The sequence below is a fragment of the Camponotus vicinus genome, unplaced genomic scaffold, assembly GCF_025532165.1.
Source record: "Camponotus vicinus isolate PSW18456_S1 unplaced genomic scaffold, iyCamVici1.0 SCAF_3, whole genome shotgun sequence".
In the NCBI taxonomy this organism is placed as follows: Eukaryota; Metazoa; Arthropoda; class Insecta; order Hymenoptera; family Formicidae; genus Camponotus; species Camponotus vicinus.
This window is the reverse complement of record NW_028141967.1, coordinates 271145-289548: the sequence shown is the minus strand read 5'-3', so window position 1 is coordinate 289548 and position 18404 is coordinate 271145. Positions and strand designations below refer to the sequence as shown.

Below are 18404 nucleotides of genomic sequence, written 5' to 3'. Positions count from 1 at the left end.
AGACATATAAAAAAAAATAATTTATTATTTATACATATTTTGCAAGACTACAAAATTTTTCTCTTCTGACATTATAATTCAATATAAAATAAGCTGTACATAATCGTACCCAAACGTTTTGTATACATTTTGTTAAAGCAAATGGGATATTTTTGTCACTCAACAAATTTAGTTCAAGTAAAATAAACAAAATAATGAAAAAAAAAACAAAACAAAACTTCATTACATGCTGTGTAAAAATTTAAATTTTACGAAAATGGACGAAAATTAGCCTTGTAAACAGAAGCTTGTCTAATTATCATCTGCTTCAATTTTAATCTTCTTCAATTTTAATCTCGTGTTCTACATTTTCGTCCAATCTAATGCAATTTTCCGTTTGTTCTACATTTATCATGTGATCCTGTGTAAATTGATAGCAGAATTCTTCCAACTCCTAAAATCATATGTATATACATATATATGTGTGCACACGTATCAGATTGCAATAAACTCTGATGAAGACAGTTGTTCATAATCTAATAATCACCTCTGCATCATATTTGATTGTGTTGCAATAAAAGGAAGCTACATTTGCTATGGTAATTTCTTTCTTTACCCATTCAATACAATCTCTTTTCAGATTTTTCTCATTATATTCGTCGGCTAATTCCATGAGCTCTATGACAAGGCATTGCTTTAGCTTTAGTCTGAGTCGCGAAATGTAACTGATAAGAATATATAATTTTTAATTTATTTCAAACTTACCTAATATTTCGTCTAGAGGTAGATCAATTATATCAGTATACAAGTATTTCAAGAAAGCTTTGTATACGTTATAGGAGAATCGATTGTGCACAAGTACAGCAGATTTCATGATGCTATTAAAAACATGTGTGTTAAAATAAATTTAAGAAAATCTATATAAAAATATAATTGGTTTTTTCGTAAAACTTACCTTCGACTTGATAAATGATTACCTTTGATGATCCAATTATAATGAAACATGTTTCTAAAGTGTTGACAACGAACATTCAAAATAACTTTATGAACATAGATAGGTTGCTCTTCGACTATTATCGTGAAATCGCTCGTTGACTGCATCAGAAAAGAGACATAAATGAAACCATTAAATGAAACATTATATGTAAACATTTATCGAATAAAGTCAAAAATAATATATGCTATATAAAGTATTGAAATAATATTTATTAATCAAAGTTACTCTTTCTTTTCTCTTATTGCCTCTCAAATCTCGATCTATTTTGTTTTACATTTTATAAGGGAGAAATATTACTTGTAAAATAAACATATATGAGATAGGAGACGAGACATATACCTGATCGTCGAACACTCTTTCTAGGCATTTCAATATATTTGGTTTTTCTCCAGTTGGATTAATTAGCGGTTCTTGGATGATATATGGTACATTATACAAGTATACGTCATATATATTCGAAAACCCGGTGGCAATCGGGATTGTAATTTTTTCATTAAAGCAATGACCCCATATATAGACACATCCATTTTCGTCAATGGCTAGACTTCCGTCAAGTCGAGCGGCAACGTTTAACACTTTTCCCATTTTAGGTATCTTCAACTAATAAAAAATATTTTAGTTTTTTCTACATTTTTTCGTTTATTTGTTTCGTTTATATAAATAGAGTTACCATAGTAGGAATCACTTCTTTTTCCGTTTTGCTGTCATGTCCTAATTGTTCTGCATTGTTTTTACCCCACGAATAGATCATTCCATTTGTGGTGAGTGCCAATGTATGTGCAGATCCACATACTACTTTAACTGATAATGAAAAACCGACATCAATGATTGTTGAATAACATATTTGCATTAATGTGTTTAATATTTTTATAAAGCTTCGTGGAAAATATTTCATTACCTATTGTAATATCTTCCAGTGAAGTAATTATACAAGGATTTTTTTTTTCCTGACAGTGGCCTATTCCCAATTGGCCATAATCATTTATGCCCCAACTATATATTTTACCATTATCTGTAATTGCCATGTTGAAATATATACCACAAGCAACGTGAGCAAATTTTTCTTTACATTGTACCTGCCACGGTAAATTAACAATATTGACATGCTCATTACAGAATACTTTCGAATATTTATTCTCTCCCCAAGTATACATCTAAATTAAACAATTGTTAAATTAAAAAATTGAACTTTAAAATCAGAATTATTATTACTTATACTCAATTATCATTTACTTTTCCATTTTTAGTCAAAGCGAGAGAATGATCATTGCTACACGCAATGTCTACGATACATTCCTTGTTTAAACTGGTGATTCGAGTAGGTGTACACACTATCCCAAGTTCGGGCAATCTTTGTATCCCCAATCCATAAGCTCCATTTAAACCCCAAGAATATATCTGCAAAAGATAATGCTATTATATAAACTTTGATCTTTTTTTTATCTTATTATGAATATATAAGGTATCAATGTTAAATATATCAATATCATTTGAAAGTTTCTCCAAAGTTCAATTGAAAATTTTGACTATAATATAAATTTTCATACCTCTCCTTCTTCTGTAAGTGCAAAGATAGACGCCATCCAATTATTACAGCAGAAGGTCTTTATATTTTTCCCGCATAAAACATCTATTTTTTTGGGTTGGAGAGTGTTACTAATATTGCCAATTCCCAATTGATTGTTATAATTGTTACCCAAGCCATATACCATTTTGTCTTTTGTCACAATTAAAGCTGCATCTAGTTTAATATATATGTAAATAATAATTTTACAAAATCGAAATATATAAATAACAATTTTATAAAAGAAATAGAGAGATATAGAAATAAGAAATTACCATAAGCAAATGCCATAATCATATGAATCTGCGAGGTAAATTCTGCAGGTAGGAAGTTAAAGATTCGCCATTTTTTGAGATCCGTAGAATATCCAAAGTTTGCACGATAGCTGTGCAAACATTTCCTTTTCTTGCTTTGCATATTTCTGTTGATATATTAAATTTCTAAATTAATAATATTAATAATATTAACTATTTTGCAACAAATTGATTGTATTGTAAAGCCTTTTACCATTCTGATTCCATGCGATTAATAGATAGGTGATATTATTTTGACATAGAAGTTTTAATTTAGTAATGATACATATTTTTTATAGAAAAAAATGGAAAAAAAGAGAAAAAAAATTAGACTTACTGATACATAAGAAATTAAGCTTACTGTTCATTAATATCTGTTGCTGAGTTTCTTTTTCTCCGAGTATTTGTTTCTTTTGAAGAAGAGGGTAATTCTTCTGACGACATTGTAGACATAATAATTTGGCAACTTTGGAAACGTCGTTTAAAAGCAATCTTAAAAAGTTGTGTTATGTATACATAAAAGATGTACATATATGAACACTATACACAAACTACATGTACACACACACACACACATATACATGTATATGCATATATATATATATATATATATATATATATATATATATATATATATATTATATTAGCTTCTATAAAATAAAATAATTATTTAAAATTTGGTCAATACAAATCGAACATTAAATGAAAATTGTCACACTTTTCGTTTTTATACACATACTAGTTATCTTCGATGAAATTATATTGTATATGTGTGCTCTCTCTATATTTATATAATTTTATATTGTGATATTAATATACATATACATATATATAATATAAATGAACAGGTGGATAAAAAAATGATAGAGTACATACCTCGCTTCATATAGATTTCCTTGATTCCAAATTGGAATCAATCACGGCATGCTTCTCGAGTTTTAATATTCTTTGTTTAATTTCCTTTCTTTCGCAAAACGTCGTTATTTCAGCCTCGTTAGCTCAAGTGGATATGTTGATATAATTATCCTGACATGTTTTCACATGTCCGGACATGTGTTCTTTAGTCGGGGGAGAGAAAAGGGATTCCAAATTTTTGAATTTTAAATCCTCTTGAGAAAATCTAAAGAAAGACACATTTCCATTTGTTGAGTCAATTTTTACCTGTTGTTTTTGGCCATATGTTCTGTTACAAGTCCATTTATATACTTGCCTGTTCAAAAAGAGGAAAGAAATATTGTTGTTCGTGTTATGTTAATGTTTTATCATTTAGTTAGATGGGCGCGTGATTTTTTAGCGCATGCGCAGATGCAAAGTATTTGTCAAAGTTACAATAGGATTTCTCAGACAGGCTAGAGAAAATAATTGTACAAATATAAATAAATTATACAAATACAAATAATTATTATTGTATTACTTTCAATTTTCGTTTAACATTAAATAATTTCGAATCGTTTGATTGACAAATAAGGATGAAAAAGCAAAGTTTTTTTGTTCCGATTGATCAATTAAACGCTTCGAAACTTTCACAATGTCAAACTAAACGCAACAAACGCATCTACGAGATATGTTCCAAAATTTACTCCTTGGAGTAGAGTAGTATTTGATTGACCAATCCGAATAAAGGAATTTTTGTGTGTTTTTATCCCGATTGTGGTCAATCGAAAACTACCCTACTGCAAGGAGTGAACTTTAGAACGCACTCTGAACACAGCTGCGTGCACTTGGAACTGCATCTCAAGTACAGGAACCGCAGTTGATAAGTTTGTACAAAAACGTTAGCCGATAAAGAGATATTGCAATATTGTAGAATAAATTACTGAAATTCTTTAAAAATTGTTAAAGTAGTCCAAATTATTATTTATTTAATTGTTAAACAAATTATAGGTAAAAGTGAAAATAAAATAAATATATAATATTTACAATAAATAAATTGTTGCTGAAATTTTTCAGGGACATAATCGGAAAAGAGGAACAATGTAATTCAATACGTTTTCACATTGATGAGCAGTTTCTAAGTAAGATTTGGATTTTATTAAAAATCATTATTCGATTAGATTCTTACACATCTATTGTAGTGCTATTATTAGAATCTTATTTTACTGTATTTTATTGTATATACAAATTATTTGATGTAATAATTATCTTTTTTTTTTTTTAATTATATAAGGATTATACAAGCTCCCAGATAACATGCAGAAAATAAAGTATGATATTTCCCAAGGAATTCAGAAAATGCACTATAATGAGCGAAGAATGTCCAAATTGTGGACAACTTACAAATGCGTCTTTTTCAAGACTCGTAAAGGATAGCTGTGGCCATACCAAATGTCGAATATGCTTGGTAATTGAGGAACATGGTTGTAAAATCTGCCAAGCTGAACATCATGGCACTCAAGATTACTTGGGTACATAAGTTTTCCTGGAGCTTTGCCTTTATCAGATTTTTCTAATTTGGATTTATATTTTTTGAATCATTTCTGTTTGTAATAAGTTTAATATATTGCAGAAAAACCATGTTCCATGAATGGAGATTCAAATGATACACACAAATCCAGTGAGGAAATTGTATTACCATTAGAGCTAGTCATCAACAAGGATTCCAAGTCCAAGGAGAGCAATTCTGAATCTATTTCTACTAAGCGCAAATCAGCATTAGATCTTCATTATGAGAATGTCACTTTTGACAAAGATGGAGTCTACAAGTTTGCTATCAATGATACAATTATCAATAATGATTCCAACAAGTTATACATTCCAAAGATGGAGACTCATGACACAGTATTGGACACTTGTTCCCATTTAAAAAGTAGAAATGATCACAATTCCGCAAGTTTACAAAATCCTCATGTAAGAAGACAAATTCCAGTTTTATTTATTTTATCATTATAGAAAACAAATTCCATTTTTATTTATTTATTTATCATTATATATATAATATTCAACTTTATCTATTATTTGATAAGAAGCTTGTTAAATTTAACTACTAGCTTTGATTGCTACATGTAAGAAATTAAAAGCTACAATTGGGACACAATTATTGGTAAAAGAAAGTGATAATTTTTTGTTGTGTTAGCTAATTAAAAAAATTTTTTTTCCAGTGTAATCAGGCAGAAGGAAATTTCGAGGAGACTGTGGAAAAGAATAAGAATACCAAATGTCGCGATCGCAGTCATATAACAATAATACCAGGCACCCCAGAAAAATATAAATGTAACGTATGCGGTAAGATTTTCCGTAACAAGAAGGGCAAGTGTTATCATGATGCCTGTGTGACAGGCGTTAAACCGTATCAATGTACCTTCTGTGATAAGAGCTTTGTTAAACGCTCTCACTTTGAGTATCATGAGAGGGTTCATAAAGGTCACAAACCATACAAGTGCAATCTTTGCGAAAAGGCTTTTCCCCAGCAGAACAAACTCAACAGGCACATGTTTTCCCACAGCAGTAAGCATACTTAGAATTATTTTCTCTCTCTTTTTCTCTCCATATAATGCATCAATGTTATATAATTAAAATAAATGATAATTAAGCAAAATTATTAAAGATTATATAAATTTTTTTTAAAGAATTATTAAAAAATGACATGTACTTTGTACACATTTATATGACTCTAATTTGATTGTTTCAGAGGAGAAGCAATTTACATGTCCTAAATGCAATAAGCGATATAGTAAACGAGACGATTTGAAAAATCACTTAAATGTACACAATGCAACGGCGACATATAACTGCAAGTCCTGTGACAAATCCTTTCACATATTAACTAATTTAAAACGTCACATGCGAACGCATACAAGTAAGTGGAAAAAAAATCTTGTGTTTTTCACCGAATTTTGTCTTTAGTAAATATATTTTTTAAGTCTCAGAAAATTGACAAAAAGTTTGATTTTCCAAAGAATCTGCAAATGAAAAAAATAACGAGTAGATGATTACTATCATAGGCGAACGACCGCATATGTGTGATGAGTGTAACAAGAGTTTTAAAGATAGATTTTTGCTGAAACGACACAAACGTATTCACGAGAAGGAAAGACCGTTCTCTTGCGCTCATTGCAACAAAGTTTTCCTGTCCAAGAGCGAATTGAGACGACACTTAACTGTACATTCAGGTGCGTTAGATATCATATATACATTCTTTTACGCTGACGAGGCTCCTCGAATTCGTGAATTTAGTTTATTTTTTTCAGACGAGAAACCATTTTCCTGTGAGTATTGCCAGACGCCTTTCCGACGCAAGGACAATCTAAACCGGCACATTAGGCATCATCATACCGAAGATTTTGGTTGTGAGACACGTGAAACGCCGGTCGTTGAAGCGGATTCGCGAAGCTGTTCGACGAAGAGTAATCAGCAACGACCGAGACAAAAGCAGCCGAGGAAAATACAGCCAAAGAGTCCCGGCAAAGTCACTGCAACGTTTCCGAGTTCCCACATTGATCAGATCAACTCTCGGCTGGATTCCATGGGCAATATCACGCCTGTAATAAAGACCACTAGCGAAGTGAGCAACGCGGTGCCGGTAATCAACGGGCCCATCAACAATTTTAGGCGGCTCGAGGACAGGACCGATAAGAAAATGTTCACTTACACGGAGCCGATCCCGATCGTCGAGGCCGTAGTGCTTAATTGTCGGATCGAGGAGAAGTTGTACCCGCAGAGCGCCAGCAGTCACAATTATTTTGTGCGCAGCTGCCTCAAAGATAAGAATTCCAGAGTGAATTCTTATCCCAATAATAAGCTCGCACCGCAAGAGAATTCTACCACGGTCACGTCTTCGCCAATCGAGCCGCCTCTTCTTTCGAGAGCGATAGGAGAGCGAAAAGATTCCACAGCTGACGTCTACGAAAAGAAGATTGTGAGATATAACGACGAGGAGAAAAGCAATCAGGACGAGGATGAAACGGTAAGAAAAGATGAGAAAACTTGCAAAGGAGAAGAAAATTGTAATGCTTATAGGGAGAATGATGTAGTTTTTCTTCGAGAATCTAATTGTGTTTCTACGATCAAGAAACACACTACGCATCAGTTGGCGGAAGGACAGTTGAACGAGAAATCCACGTCAAACGGCAATGATTCGGAGCAACGATATTGCCGAAGAATTCTCAGGACTGCAAAAGGAAGCAAAGCGATATGCATTGGAGACGCAGAATTGCAAAAACACTGAAGGCGTGTTGATCCGCGCTTTGAGCGCGAAAGTTAAGTTGGAATAAAATTGGCAAATATATGAAATGTTTGTCACAAAGTGACAATATGCTTGTACTTCGTAACGAGGTTTGTTTTTATCGAATTTATGAGTAAAAATATAGTGCTCAAGTCTTATTATATACATGTTAAACTATATTGACTTAAATTATATATTAATAAATTTGTGTTTAAGTTTTAAGGAATTATGATGTTTCTTAGATTAGCTTACTTGAATAGAAACCGATTACAAATATAAGACTGTTTATATAATTATCAGAAATTATGAATGCAATTAAAAATAACGCAACAACAATTTATTGACCATCTTCGCTTATCAATTCTTAAAGTCAATTACACACTACGAATACAAACAAACTTAGCGTATCGTTTAATTATCCGATCATTTATTTACAATAATTAAATTAGCTTTAATTATCAATTAATTAGAAAATGTGATTATTAACGACACTTTAAATAAATTTTTACTTATTTTGCGTTTTTTATTTTGCAATCAATTTCTCTCGCTTTTTTTCTTTATTCTTTCTATCTTAAGTTTCTAAGAATACGATATAAAAGCCGCTAATATAAATTAATATAGAAATTCTAGAGTATTTTAAATTTTGCAATTTTTAGTGGATTTCGCACGAAAAAAGATATTTAGAAAAATATTAGACGATTTGAGAAACGCGTATCGAATATTGTTAATGATTAATGGGAAAAATGTCAAAATTCGAATGGATGAAATGAATTCTATCGCGTGTAGAGAACTAAAAATTTTTAAGAATCTATTCGTAATCCTCTTCCTCGGGTTGAATCTGAGGGTATCGTCTGAGAACTTGATGCTGCTGCTGTTGCTGCTGTTGCTGTTGTGGTCGTCTATGTTGAAGAGGAATGTTGACTTCTTCGGGGCTGTGGAATACTTGGTTCACCGGGAGACGATACTGTGGGAGTCCTGTAGGACGAACCGATGCGGGAATGCTGTTCAAACTTTGAGGCTGCGGACTCACAAGGACCTGTACAAGACCTAATCGTTAATGTGTCAATGTATGGTCGATTTTAAAAGGAATAGATATCTCGCATATTTACATTTTTTTGTATAAAGAAATAGAAGTAGAATAATATTTTTCAACTTGTTTGAAAGATTTTTATAAAATGTATAGTTTCGGTGTGTGAATCATGAATTTTAAAAATTATTTCAAGTTTGAAAAATTCAAAGTTATTAAATATTAAGTTATTTTAAAAAAGGGCAAGTCACTTCTAAAAAAATGTGCTATAAATACGGGTTTTAGATGAATCTTACAACTTCTAATTTACTGTGATTTCTAATTTACAGGTGAACGAGTTCGAACGATTATAACACAATTTAATGACAATGATTATACCTGCGGGGCGGGACGACGCGTTGGAGCGGCCGTAGGAGTGATTTGATAGTCACCGACTTCCCTCTCATCCGAATAAATATCAGCGGGATAATACCTTTCGCTGTACCTCAGCGTAACATTGGGCTTGGTCTCGGCCTCCTGAAGATTCAGCGGCTTGTACAGATATTCATTGACGAAATGATATTGCGAACTCTTCTTACAACTGATGTCGCCGCTGGGTGGCATGCAGATTAAGTGTACCTGATATAATCAAACAATGAGTTTTAGTTCCATCACAGTTGAATATTCATAAAGATATGAGGTAGATAAGCATTTGAACACTTTACATCATGACCTGTAATGATATATATTATTAAAAAACAATTATACATGTAAAATAAACACAACAGCAAGTTGATGGCAGGGATTACTGTAATTTCCTAAAGTATCTAGGATTCGATCTATTGTAATTTATGATCGTAATTTAATGAGCGATATTTTTCAGCGATCAAAGACAACTATCGAGACATTAAGTACGCGAAAAAAAGGAGGATATTTGCGTTTCCACTAACTTGATGGAAGGTGAAGCCTTCCGGGCAGATCCAAGAATGCTTGGCGTTGTCCTGGCAATAATGGAAGACCTCGCAATTGAGGTCCTCGTCGGCGTAGTAACCGGTTTGCTTGTTGACGCAATCGAATCTGCTCTGGGGTAGAAGAAGGCTGAGACGATCAGGCTCTTCCTTCTCTTCCTCGAGTTCCTCCTGTGGAGGTCCATTGGGTCCGTACTGACCTCGAGGAGGAGCGCGCGACGGAGAACCGATGCGGATAGCCGATTGAGGATAATCGCGAGCATCTATCGGCGTTGCTGTCGGCTTGCGATATAACTGCGGTAGAATAATTTTTTCTCGTATTTTCTTTTCACATTAATAAGAACAAATTTTTTCAATCAGCGTCCACTAATATCAATTATTGTAACGTTATTATGTATAAAAAATAATTAATAATTAATTAATGTTAAAATATGTTATTTAATAAATTATAATAATATTTGATATTAATATCTGATGTAATTGAATACAATAAAAATACGTGCGTGCGCACATTTAAATGAAAATATACATAATGTGAAGACTGACCGGTTGCTGATTTCTATAGATCGGCGTCGGCGAGGGTGTGGGTGTCACCGCATTGTCCTCGTAACTGTTATCACGGAATCCTTGAGCCGAACTGGACGAGTAGAGCGGTCCTAAGCTACTTGGCTTCCCGGGGAACGAAATCGCCCTTGCTTCCAGATCATAGGAACTCTGCGCCGCGATGGCGGAGCCCAGTAATCCCAGAAACACCCAAAACATCCTGTGAAACACAATGTAATCAGAGAGGAAGAATCCGAGACATGCGATTTTAATTTTATTTCGATTAAAATTAATGCCTAGAATCGAGGAGCAGGAATCATGATGAATTATTATTGACGCTATGCATCAAATTCGCTGTAAATCTCGACTTTCCATTTTATTAAAATGTAAGCCGCATTTTTCGAGGGTATCGATGGTCAAGGGCACTTTCCCCTCGCGTGCACACGTGCGCACGTGCGTGCATATGAATTTAATGAGTGCCGATTTGCGAGAAAGCGCGCGGCTGCGATTTCTCGAAGAAATGCTCTTTTATTCCTGTAATGACATTGATATACAATTATAGCTCGATTCTCGTTTCTCATCTTAACCTGTTGAAGGTCATTATCCACGTTCTTCATAGACGGGGCAAGAGTACAGACAATTCGAAAGTTCGATGACTTAAAAATGAAAAGATCGTCAAACTAGAAATTCTTAATGAAAACATGAAATTCGAGAAGGTAAAGTAGGTAAATTTATATTTAAAAAAATGTGAAAGTAAATGGAATATAAAGAAATATAAAAAGACGATTGAAAAGTCTATAAAAGAACTCTTTAGAAAAATACAAAGAATTGTGTTAACAACATGAATACGCGAATCTAAAAGCTCATCAAATATAATGAATATATTCGGCGATAAGAAATTTGGTCATGTTTTATTTGAAAATCATTCTTTTTTATCGCGACTCGATCGTTTAAAGCAATTAGAAACTAGCTTTCCAGATGCGTGCCATATCTGAGAATTATTATGGAAAGCATTCGTGCTCGTTGAGCACGTCATCGTCACGACCGAAATGACTTTAACTGATCGTGAAACCGATGTTCGAGTTTCGCACACATAGAAAGTAACACGCTTTCCTCGCACCTGCTCTCGCGCACGAGCAACAACGATTCTCGCTATTCAAACTTGGACACTTCTCACGTGACCGGGTCAAGCGAATATCCTTTCGCTTTGAATGCTTTCAGATGATAAATTTGTTTTCGCAGGACATTATTATACAGTCCGCAATCTAATAACATAATTCGAGTTGTTCGCAATGAACAAAGTTTGAAAATTTATCAATAGATATATAGTAAAATTAATATTATAAATAATATATAATTATATAATTATATTATATAATTATTATATATATAATTATTTATAATTATATTATCGATACTGTATCTATTATGGTAAGATTATTATTCAAAGGAATTTTGTGAATTTCTAATACAATGTTTAGGTATAAACATTCGCGCAATTCATTAGATTTATCATATAAATTCATTATAAACATTATTATTTTTCATCCAATTCATTTTAATTAGTCGGTAGATTGAGTCAAAAATTCTTACTACGAGATTTATAATAATAATATTCTTATTAATTTTTTTAGTATTTAATTGTGATTTAAATCTTTTGTAAATGTCAATCACTTCTTAAGCCACCTCCGCATCACACTTGAGTGATACGCGAATGTTTCCCGATGCAATACTTGGCTGATTAAATTTAAAGACTATCGATATGTACACGTGCGATTTTTTTCAAAAATTTATCAATCGACAAGCACAAGGCAAGCTGCATTTCAAGACAAATTTCATCTGAGAGAATTTCTATTGAATGGAAATTATAAATATGACGTTACGTTATTTATTGAACCGTACTATATCATAAAACTGGTTTTAGGTGAGTTTTTTTCGACAGAAATACGACTATAAATGAGAGTATTTAGTACAAGGTATGCTATAATATACCAGAACATACATATACTGTGTGGCAAAACATTTTATCGAGACAAAATTGCAATTTTACGTGTTTTTGATCATCGGTTAAACAATAATTTTAGGGGTAAGAAAGTTTTAAGAATGTCGAAAGAGCAACAGCAGTTATATGAATGCATAGGTCGAAGATAATCTGCTATTTTCTACACATAATAACGCGTCTATTGCATAACGTCATTTTTCCTCGAATTCGTCGCTCGCGGGACTTTTTGACAAATCTAAACTTAATTTCACGTAAATACGTAGAGAACTATCAACGCATAAATATAATTTAATTAAATTGGCTAAATTAATATATAAATTAAGAGAAAAATTCCATTGATTTTCATCTATATATAAAGTATACGTAACGCGCATTTTGTAATATTTTATTCAAGTTAATTACAAATTTAATCACAGTTTACATCAACAATGTTTATTTTTTAAGAAATTTTCAGATGGAATTTGCTAAATATCGGAAATTATTAATTATTTTACAATTGTGTATGAATTATGTTAAAAAAGTTTCTTTCGTTACAAGTGTTTATCGATCACTTTTTCATGTTGAACGTATTAAAAAAAAAAGAAATTCCTCTCGATCGATACCCGGAAATCGTTAATATTCCATAGAATTGGCCAATCGCTAATCGCTGGCATAATGAGACAAAAAAGTGTCGTGTCGTTTAACGAGCGCGGCGGCGGCCTTATGTTTGTGGATAAAGTTCCTCGATTAAAATCCGATCGGAGTGAAAGTGAGAGGGGCATTCGTATAAAAATGACACGTAACGCACACCCAACATGGGACTTTCTTGCGAGACGCGTGATCGCGCCAAGGTTCGATTCGCGTCTCCATAAAACGATTCACAATGCGATTTACGAAAGAGAATATACTTTTACATAATTTTCCAAGGTCACGGTCGCCACTTTGTGGTTCTAATTGAATCTTTCAGCTTCTCACACAATTCGTCAAATTTTTTTTTTTCGAAAACTCAAAGTTGAAAGTATATGCCCTCTCTTATAAAGTCATATACATATATGTTACATGTGAGAAATTTCTTCAATTTCACTTTTTCTAAAAAAAGCAATTTAAATATTTTTCTTTTCGTTATTATTTTCTTCTCATTATTTTTCCTTTATATGGAGAGAGATTTATACAAGAGAAAAAAGCATATATGGACTTCATATAATTATACAAATTTATATATTTGACTATATGCGAGCTTTTCTTTCTCGAAAAGAAAAATTATAGCTGCAATAATTACTCAATAAATTTCATTTTATCGCGCATTTAATTTTTGACTGGAGATTTATCGGCATAAAAAATTGTTCTAATTTGAATGGGACAAAACATGCATAAGTAAAAAGACTATTTAGTAAATCAATACGGAGCATGTTGAAATCCGCAAACTTAATTTCGAAGTTGATGGATTTATTTTATTTCAATTTTCTTTTCTCTTTGGAATTCGATCGTCGCGTTGAATCCGATCGATTTCAGATAATCGTTTTTTGCCTGTTTATCGATCGGTTTCTCCGATTTCGCTGGCAGGAAAATCACGGGAACTTTCTCCATCGAGGAGATCGCTCGAATGATTGTTATTATTATTCATAATCTCTCCGGCGTTCTCACCGTAATCATCTGTTTTAACAAAATCTTCGTAACATGCACGCATATCAGAGAAGGGCGTTCTCCTCGCGGACTAACCGACTTCCTGCATGCGCCGTGCAAAGAAAGCAATATTGCATAATGGAAAAAGAGATAGTTGTCCAGCGACTTTGCGGAAAGATATAACGCGTTGCATTGGTATAACGCGCGTAACGTCAACCGGTTGTGGTTTAAGAAAAAAATCTGGAGCAGCCGGGCGGTGACATTTTTTCAAAATTCCGCATGAAACACGTCCGATCGGCTAATCCGCTCCTCATCGAGATACCTTGTGTGCTCTTCTTTAGAAATAGATTTCGAAAATCCATGTTTTTTAGAGTTTTTTTCATTTTCATTAAAAAAATCTATTGAATTCTTGCTTGAAAAGGAATCTAATTAATTTGCTTCTAATAATTGCATCAAATTTCTAATAAAAAATTTAATATTGATTTCACTCGTCAATAATTAACTGAGAATCTATCGTATAGTTTTGGAAATTTTGTATGTGATTATAATTATGTAAAACAAAATTTCCAATTAATTTTATATGCAAATTAGAAATAATATAGACTCCATATCAAAACATTTAATTAAAGTTTGTAAATTTTGCTATTAAAATTTGAAATATAATATAAAAGGAAAAGATATTTAAGATATTTAGAATAAAAATTTATTGTAAACCTTATATAAAAGCAAATAGAAGAATTGCATAAGTAAATATTGTGTATCAACTTTGTAGCTTATTACGTAAATGTATTTCATTTGAAGCACGCTGCCATTTTATCTCATTTTGAAAATATAATAAGAAGAAAATCAAGCAGTTCAAATTTGCAATATAAATATATGTATGTGATTTTTTATTACATGATATACAGGCACTAATAATTTTAGAGTAATTGGCAATTGGAAGTAAAGATCTTTTTATAAACTAAATTTTAAAGAGAAATAACCGAAATACAGTCTTTGATTAATTTTAAGAGGATTTTTACAGAATATAAATTTAAGATTTAGTTACAAAGATATATACCATCAAGGACAGGCAAATTACGAAGAATCAAACCATCAAGCATTTCCGTGTAGAGGGAAGATCGATTCTGAAGGATATGCTCGCGCGAATGGCGGGATATCCATATTTTGATCTGCCTCGCTTTTACTTGTACGCAGCCTCGGCGAATCGTAAAAGGTATTTTTGCGCGGTATTTTAATTAAGTTACTCCTCGACTGTAGGAAAGAAAAGAGAAAAATGGAAATTTGAACGGCGAGTTGTACTTTCTCTTCGACGGCAATATTGTTTCTAGAAGCTGAACCGGATAAATCGAGAGGGAGACCCCCGTGAACGCCGTTAAAGTCTCAACTTTATAAGATTAACTTGGTCACGCATGGTGGAACAAGAATTATGACACGTGCCTGGCAAGCAGTCACTCGGGCAAAAACCGGTCGGGCGAAATTATTTGCTTACGAGATAAGGAAGTCGAGGATTTAAGTCTCCATAGTTGCAATAGTTAATCCTATCCATTCCTTAATTCCATCCATTCTTAAAATATCCATGTTGAAATATCCAATTCCAAGTTAAACTTAATTCGCATTGAAAGATGGTAAAGTTAAAAATATATGAGAAATTAGAAATTTACCTTAGATAAAATAAAATATGTATAGAAATAATAAAATTTTATATATAAAATTGTCTATTAATAAATCTAATAATAATTGTCGCAATAAATTTAATAAAAATATAAAGATAATAATAAATATAAATATAAATAAAAAATAGAAATTTTTCTTATAAATAGATTGTTAGAAAAAAATATATTTGTATGAATGAAATATATATTTATAAAAATTGTGAATTCATTTTCATATTTATAGCAATTTATCAATACTATATTTATAGCAATTTATCAAAACATCACTTTTGATTATTTCAGAGCGAGATATGCAAAAGCAGCATCTAAAGACGTTATAAGAAATTGATATCAAATATATGAGAATGATACACACAAAAGAAATTGACTGTAAAATTATTAATGAAAAATCAAATGAATAAAATCCAAGTTTCTTTACTCAAAATAAATAGCTGATAAAACGGATAATGCACAATACGATAATGCAGAAGTAGTTTGGTCCTTCGAGAAGCATTTCACTAGCACATCACTAGTTGAAGTATCACTGATTAAAGGCCCACTTACCTGTCAATGCGACAGCAAAGATAGCGGGATAGAACGAGCGTCAAAACACCGTGAGAGACCAACAATACGCGCGTGCTTTATCTTGGCCGACATGTCACTCTCTTATATAGCATATCTTGTTGAAAGTTGCCTCCACCAGACCAAGCGAATTCGGTTCTCTTCCAAGTAGTGGGATAGACTCCTGCACAGTCGCTTCTACTGCCTCCGCAAGATGCACCTGTTTAAAGATTCTCGGCGAGGATTAAATGTATTTTACTGAAATTTGAAAAGATGAATTAATACTCGAGAGAACACGATTTTACATTAAAAAAATTAATCAATTTTAACACATTAAATCACATTATTGAATCTCTTAAATTATAGAAATCAAATTTATCAAATTAAACTATAAAATCATGTTGATACTGGAGGTTTAAAAATAATTGAGTAAAATTTACTGAGATAATTAAGAAAGATAAAAAACTGTTTTTGATTGCAATTAATTGAAAAATTTCATGTCATTAAGATGACCATTATTTCTCGAACGAATTGCACCGATGAAAATGAGATATCTCGCGATTAAGATCGGCCTTTTATGTTGAAAATTAAAAAATGAAACGAGAAAAGCAGAAAACAACGGAGATATAAATTCGTGAAACTTGCGGAAGATTTTACGGCGCGATTCCGAGGAAAGCATAATTGCAGGCCGGGATTTCTGAGGAAGCAGGATACATCTCGCGGTACATGTAGGATCAAGATCGCGTGTCGCGATTGAAATGCAAAATGCGTGAAATAAAATGGGCGATGGGCGATGGGCTGTATAATGAACCCGATTCCCAGATTACGCCTCTTTTCGCGCCGTTTCCCTTCTCTCCCTCACACTTTTCATTATTGAACGATCTCGGTTGTAGATAAATAGATAAGAGAGTTTATTTTATCCTGGAGTACACGCTTCGATATAATGACGGAAAGCGCACGATACAATAACGCAATTATGGTATACGCTCTGATCTGAGATATCTAAGAGATCTTCTTAGGATCCCTTTGAATACCTAAGTAAATAAATTTTCAAATGTTGGGGAAAAAGTAAATACGAGAAGAAATATATATGAGAGAGATGTTGAAGTGATATAATTTTTTCATTAAAAAATTACAACGCTCGGTTTTTACACACATTTTTGGAATGCTTATTTTAATAATTATTTTCTGATCTATTTCAATAAAGAAAACAGGCATATTAAAGAAATAAAGTATAAATAACTTACTTTACGTAATCAGTTATGTATTATTTATTATGTACATATTACGTATATACTATTTATAGAATTTAATTTTGTAAAGCACGTATCGATACTTTACTCCGCCTATTGCAGTGACAAATTATTTTTATGAGGTATAAGATAATAATTGCTATATAAAATGAGCAATCATAAACATTTTTATGAAAATTTTTTTATATATTCTGTTATCAATTTTCATGTATGTAGAATTGATCGCGTTATTTTACATGACGTCATCCTAGCTCTCAAGTGGAGAATATCTTTGAAAATGTAAAATAGAAAGACAAGTTTATACGAAGTAAAAGCCGCATTCGAGACGTAAATTCCAACGGAGAATTGTAAATTAAGTCGATATCGAGTTATTCGAGAATAATAAACGAGGACAATCACTTTCCGATGTAGGAATATCGTGTAACGACGTAATTAGCTAGATTAAATACACCCTCGTTCTGCGAGAAAAATAAAAAGGTGAGAGAAGAGAGATACACGATACTAATCATTAATCTACCGCGAAAGGATTCAATTCATGATTCGAAAAACGTGTCATTGACAGCTTTCGTGTTCTAAAAATTATTCGCTGCATGACGAAAGAGAACATTATTGGACACTTTTCTTGTACGTACAACTTTTTAATTTCTAAAATTAAAAATGTTTTAATTCAAATTTCGTGTGAAATTTAAGTGACTTAAAATTAGGAATAGAAGAGTCGGAATGTGTGAATGTATATTTCTGCTTCTTTCACTTTCGGTTATCAATAATTTTAAAATTATTTATATCTTCGTTAAGAGTTTTCTGGAAAATCTGTTCTCTA

General features: G+C 32.2%; 3 protein-coding genes across 5 annotated transcripts; 1 reads left to right on the top strand and 2 right to left on the bottom strand.

Annotated features, from left to right (window-relative positions):
* Nucleotides 1-44: 44 nt before the first annotated feature.
* On the bottom strand, nucleotides 45-4188 carry LOC145967999 (RCC1 and BTB domain-containing protein 1-like). Its single transcript, XM_083093158.1, has 13 exons — nucleotides 4044-4188; nucleotides 3710-3953; nucleotides 3195-3325; nucleotides 2816-2961; nucleotides 2524-2717; nucleotides 2210-2374; nucleotides 1875-2130; nucleotides 1647-1777; nucleotides 1316-1576; nucleotides 935-1074; nucleotides 745-857; nucleotides 527-657; nucleotides 45-433 (listed from the first exon to the last, which is right to left on the bottom strand). The coding sequence occupies exons 3-13, from the start codon at nucleotides 3284-3286 to the stop codon at nucleotides 314-316; spliced, it is 1749 nt and encodes a 582-aa protein (XP_082949284.1). The 5' UTR covers nucleotides 3287-3325; nucleotides 3710-3953; nucleotides 4044-4188; the 3' UTR covers nucleotides 45-313.
* A 374-nt stretch (nucleotides 4189-4562) lies between these two features.
* LOC145968228 (uncharacterized) lies at nucleotides 4563-8738 on the top strand. Of its 3 annotated transcripts, XM_083093556.1 has the most exons (9): nucleotides 4563-4717; nucleotides 4784-4848; nucleotides 5001-5238; nucleotides 5340-5680; nucleotides 5932-6277; nucleotides 6462-6629; nucleotides 6775-6942; nucleotides 7021-7736; nucleotides 7842-8738. In XM_083093556.1, the coding sequence occupies exons 3-9, from the start codon at nucleotides 5040-5042 to the stop codon at nucleotides 7995-7997; spliced, it is 2094 nt and encodes a 697-aa protein (XP_082949682.1). In that variant the 5' UTR covers nucleotides 4563-4717; nucleotides 4784-4848; nucleotides 5001-5039; the 3' UTR covers nucleotides 7998-8738. The 3 variants fall into 3 exon arrangements, with proteins under 3 accessions (XP_082949682.1, XP_082949681.1, XP_082949680.1); XM_083093555.1 differs by having other exon boundaries at nucleotides 5055-5238; nucleotides 7021-8738; XM_083093554.1 differs by having other exon boundaries at nucleotides 7021-8738.
* On the bottom strand, nucleotides 8310-16444 carry LOC145968229 (uncharacterized). The gene is made up of 5 exons (XM_083093558.1): nucleotides 16335-16444; nucleotides 10515-10731; nucleotides 9951-10262; nucleotides 9400-9639; nucleotides 8310-9030 (listed from the first exon to the last, which is right to left on the bottom strand). The coding sequence occupies exons 2-5, from the start codon at nucleotides 10728-10730 to the stop codon at nucleotides 8803-8805; spliced, it is 996 nt and encodes a 331-aa protein (XP_082949684.1). The 5' UTR covers nucleotide 10731; nucleotides 16335-16444; the 3' UTR covers nucleotides 8310-8802.
* Nucleotides 16445-18404: the final 1960 nt, after the last annotated feature.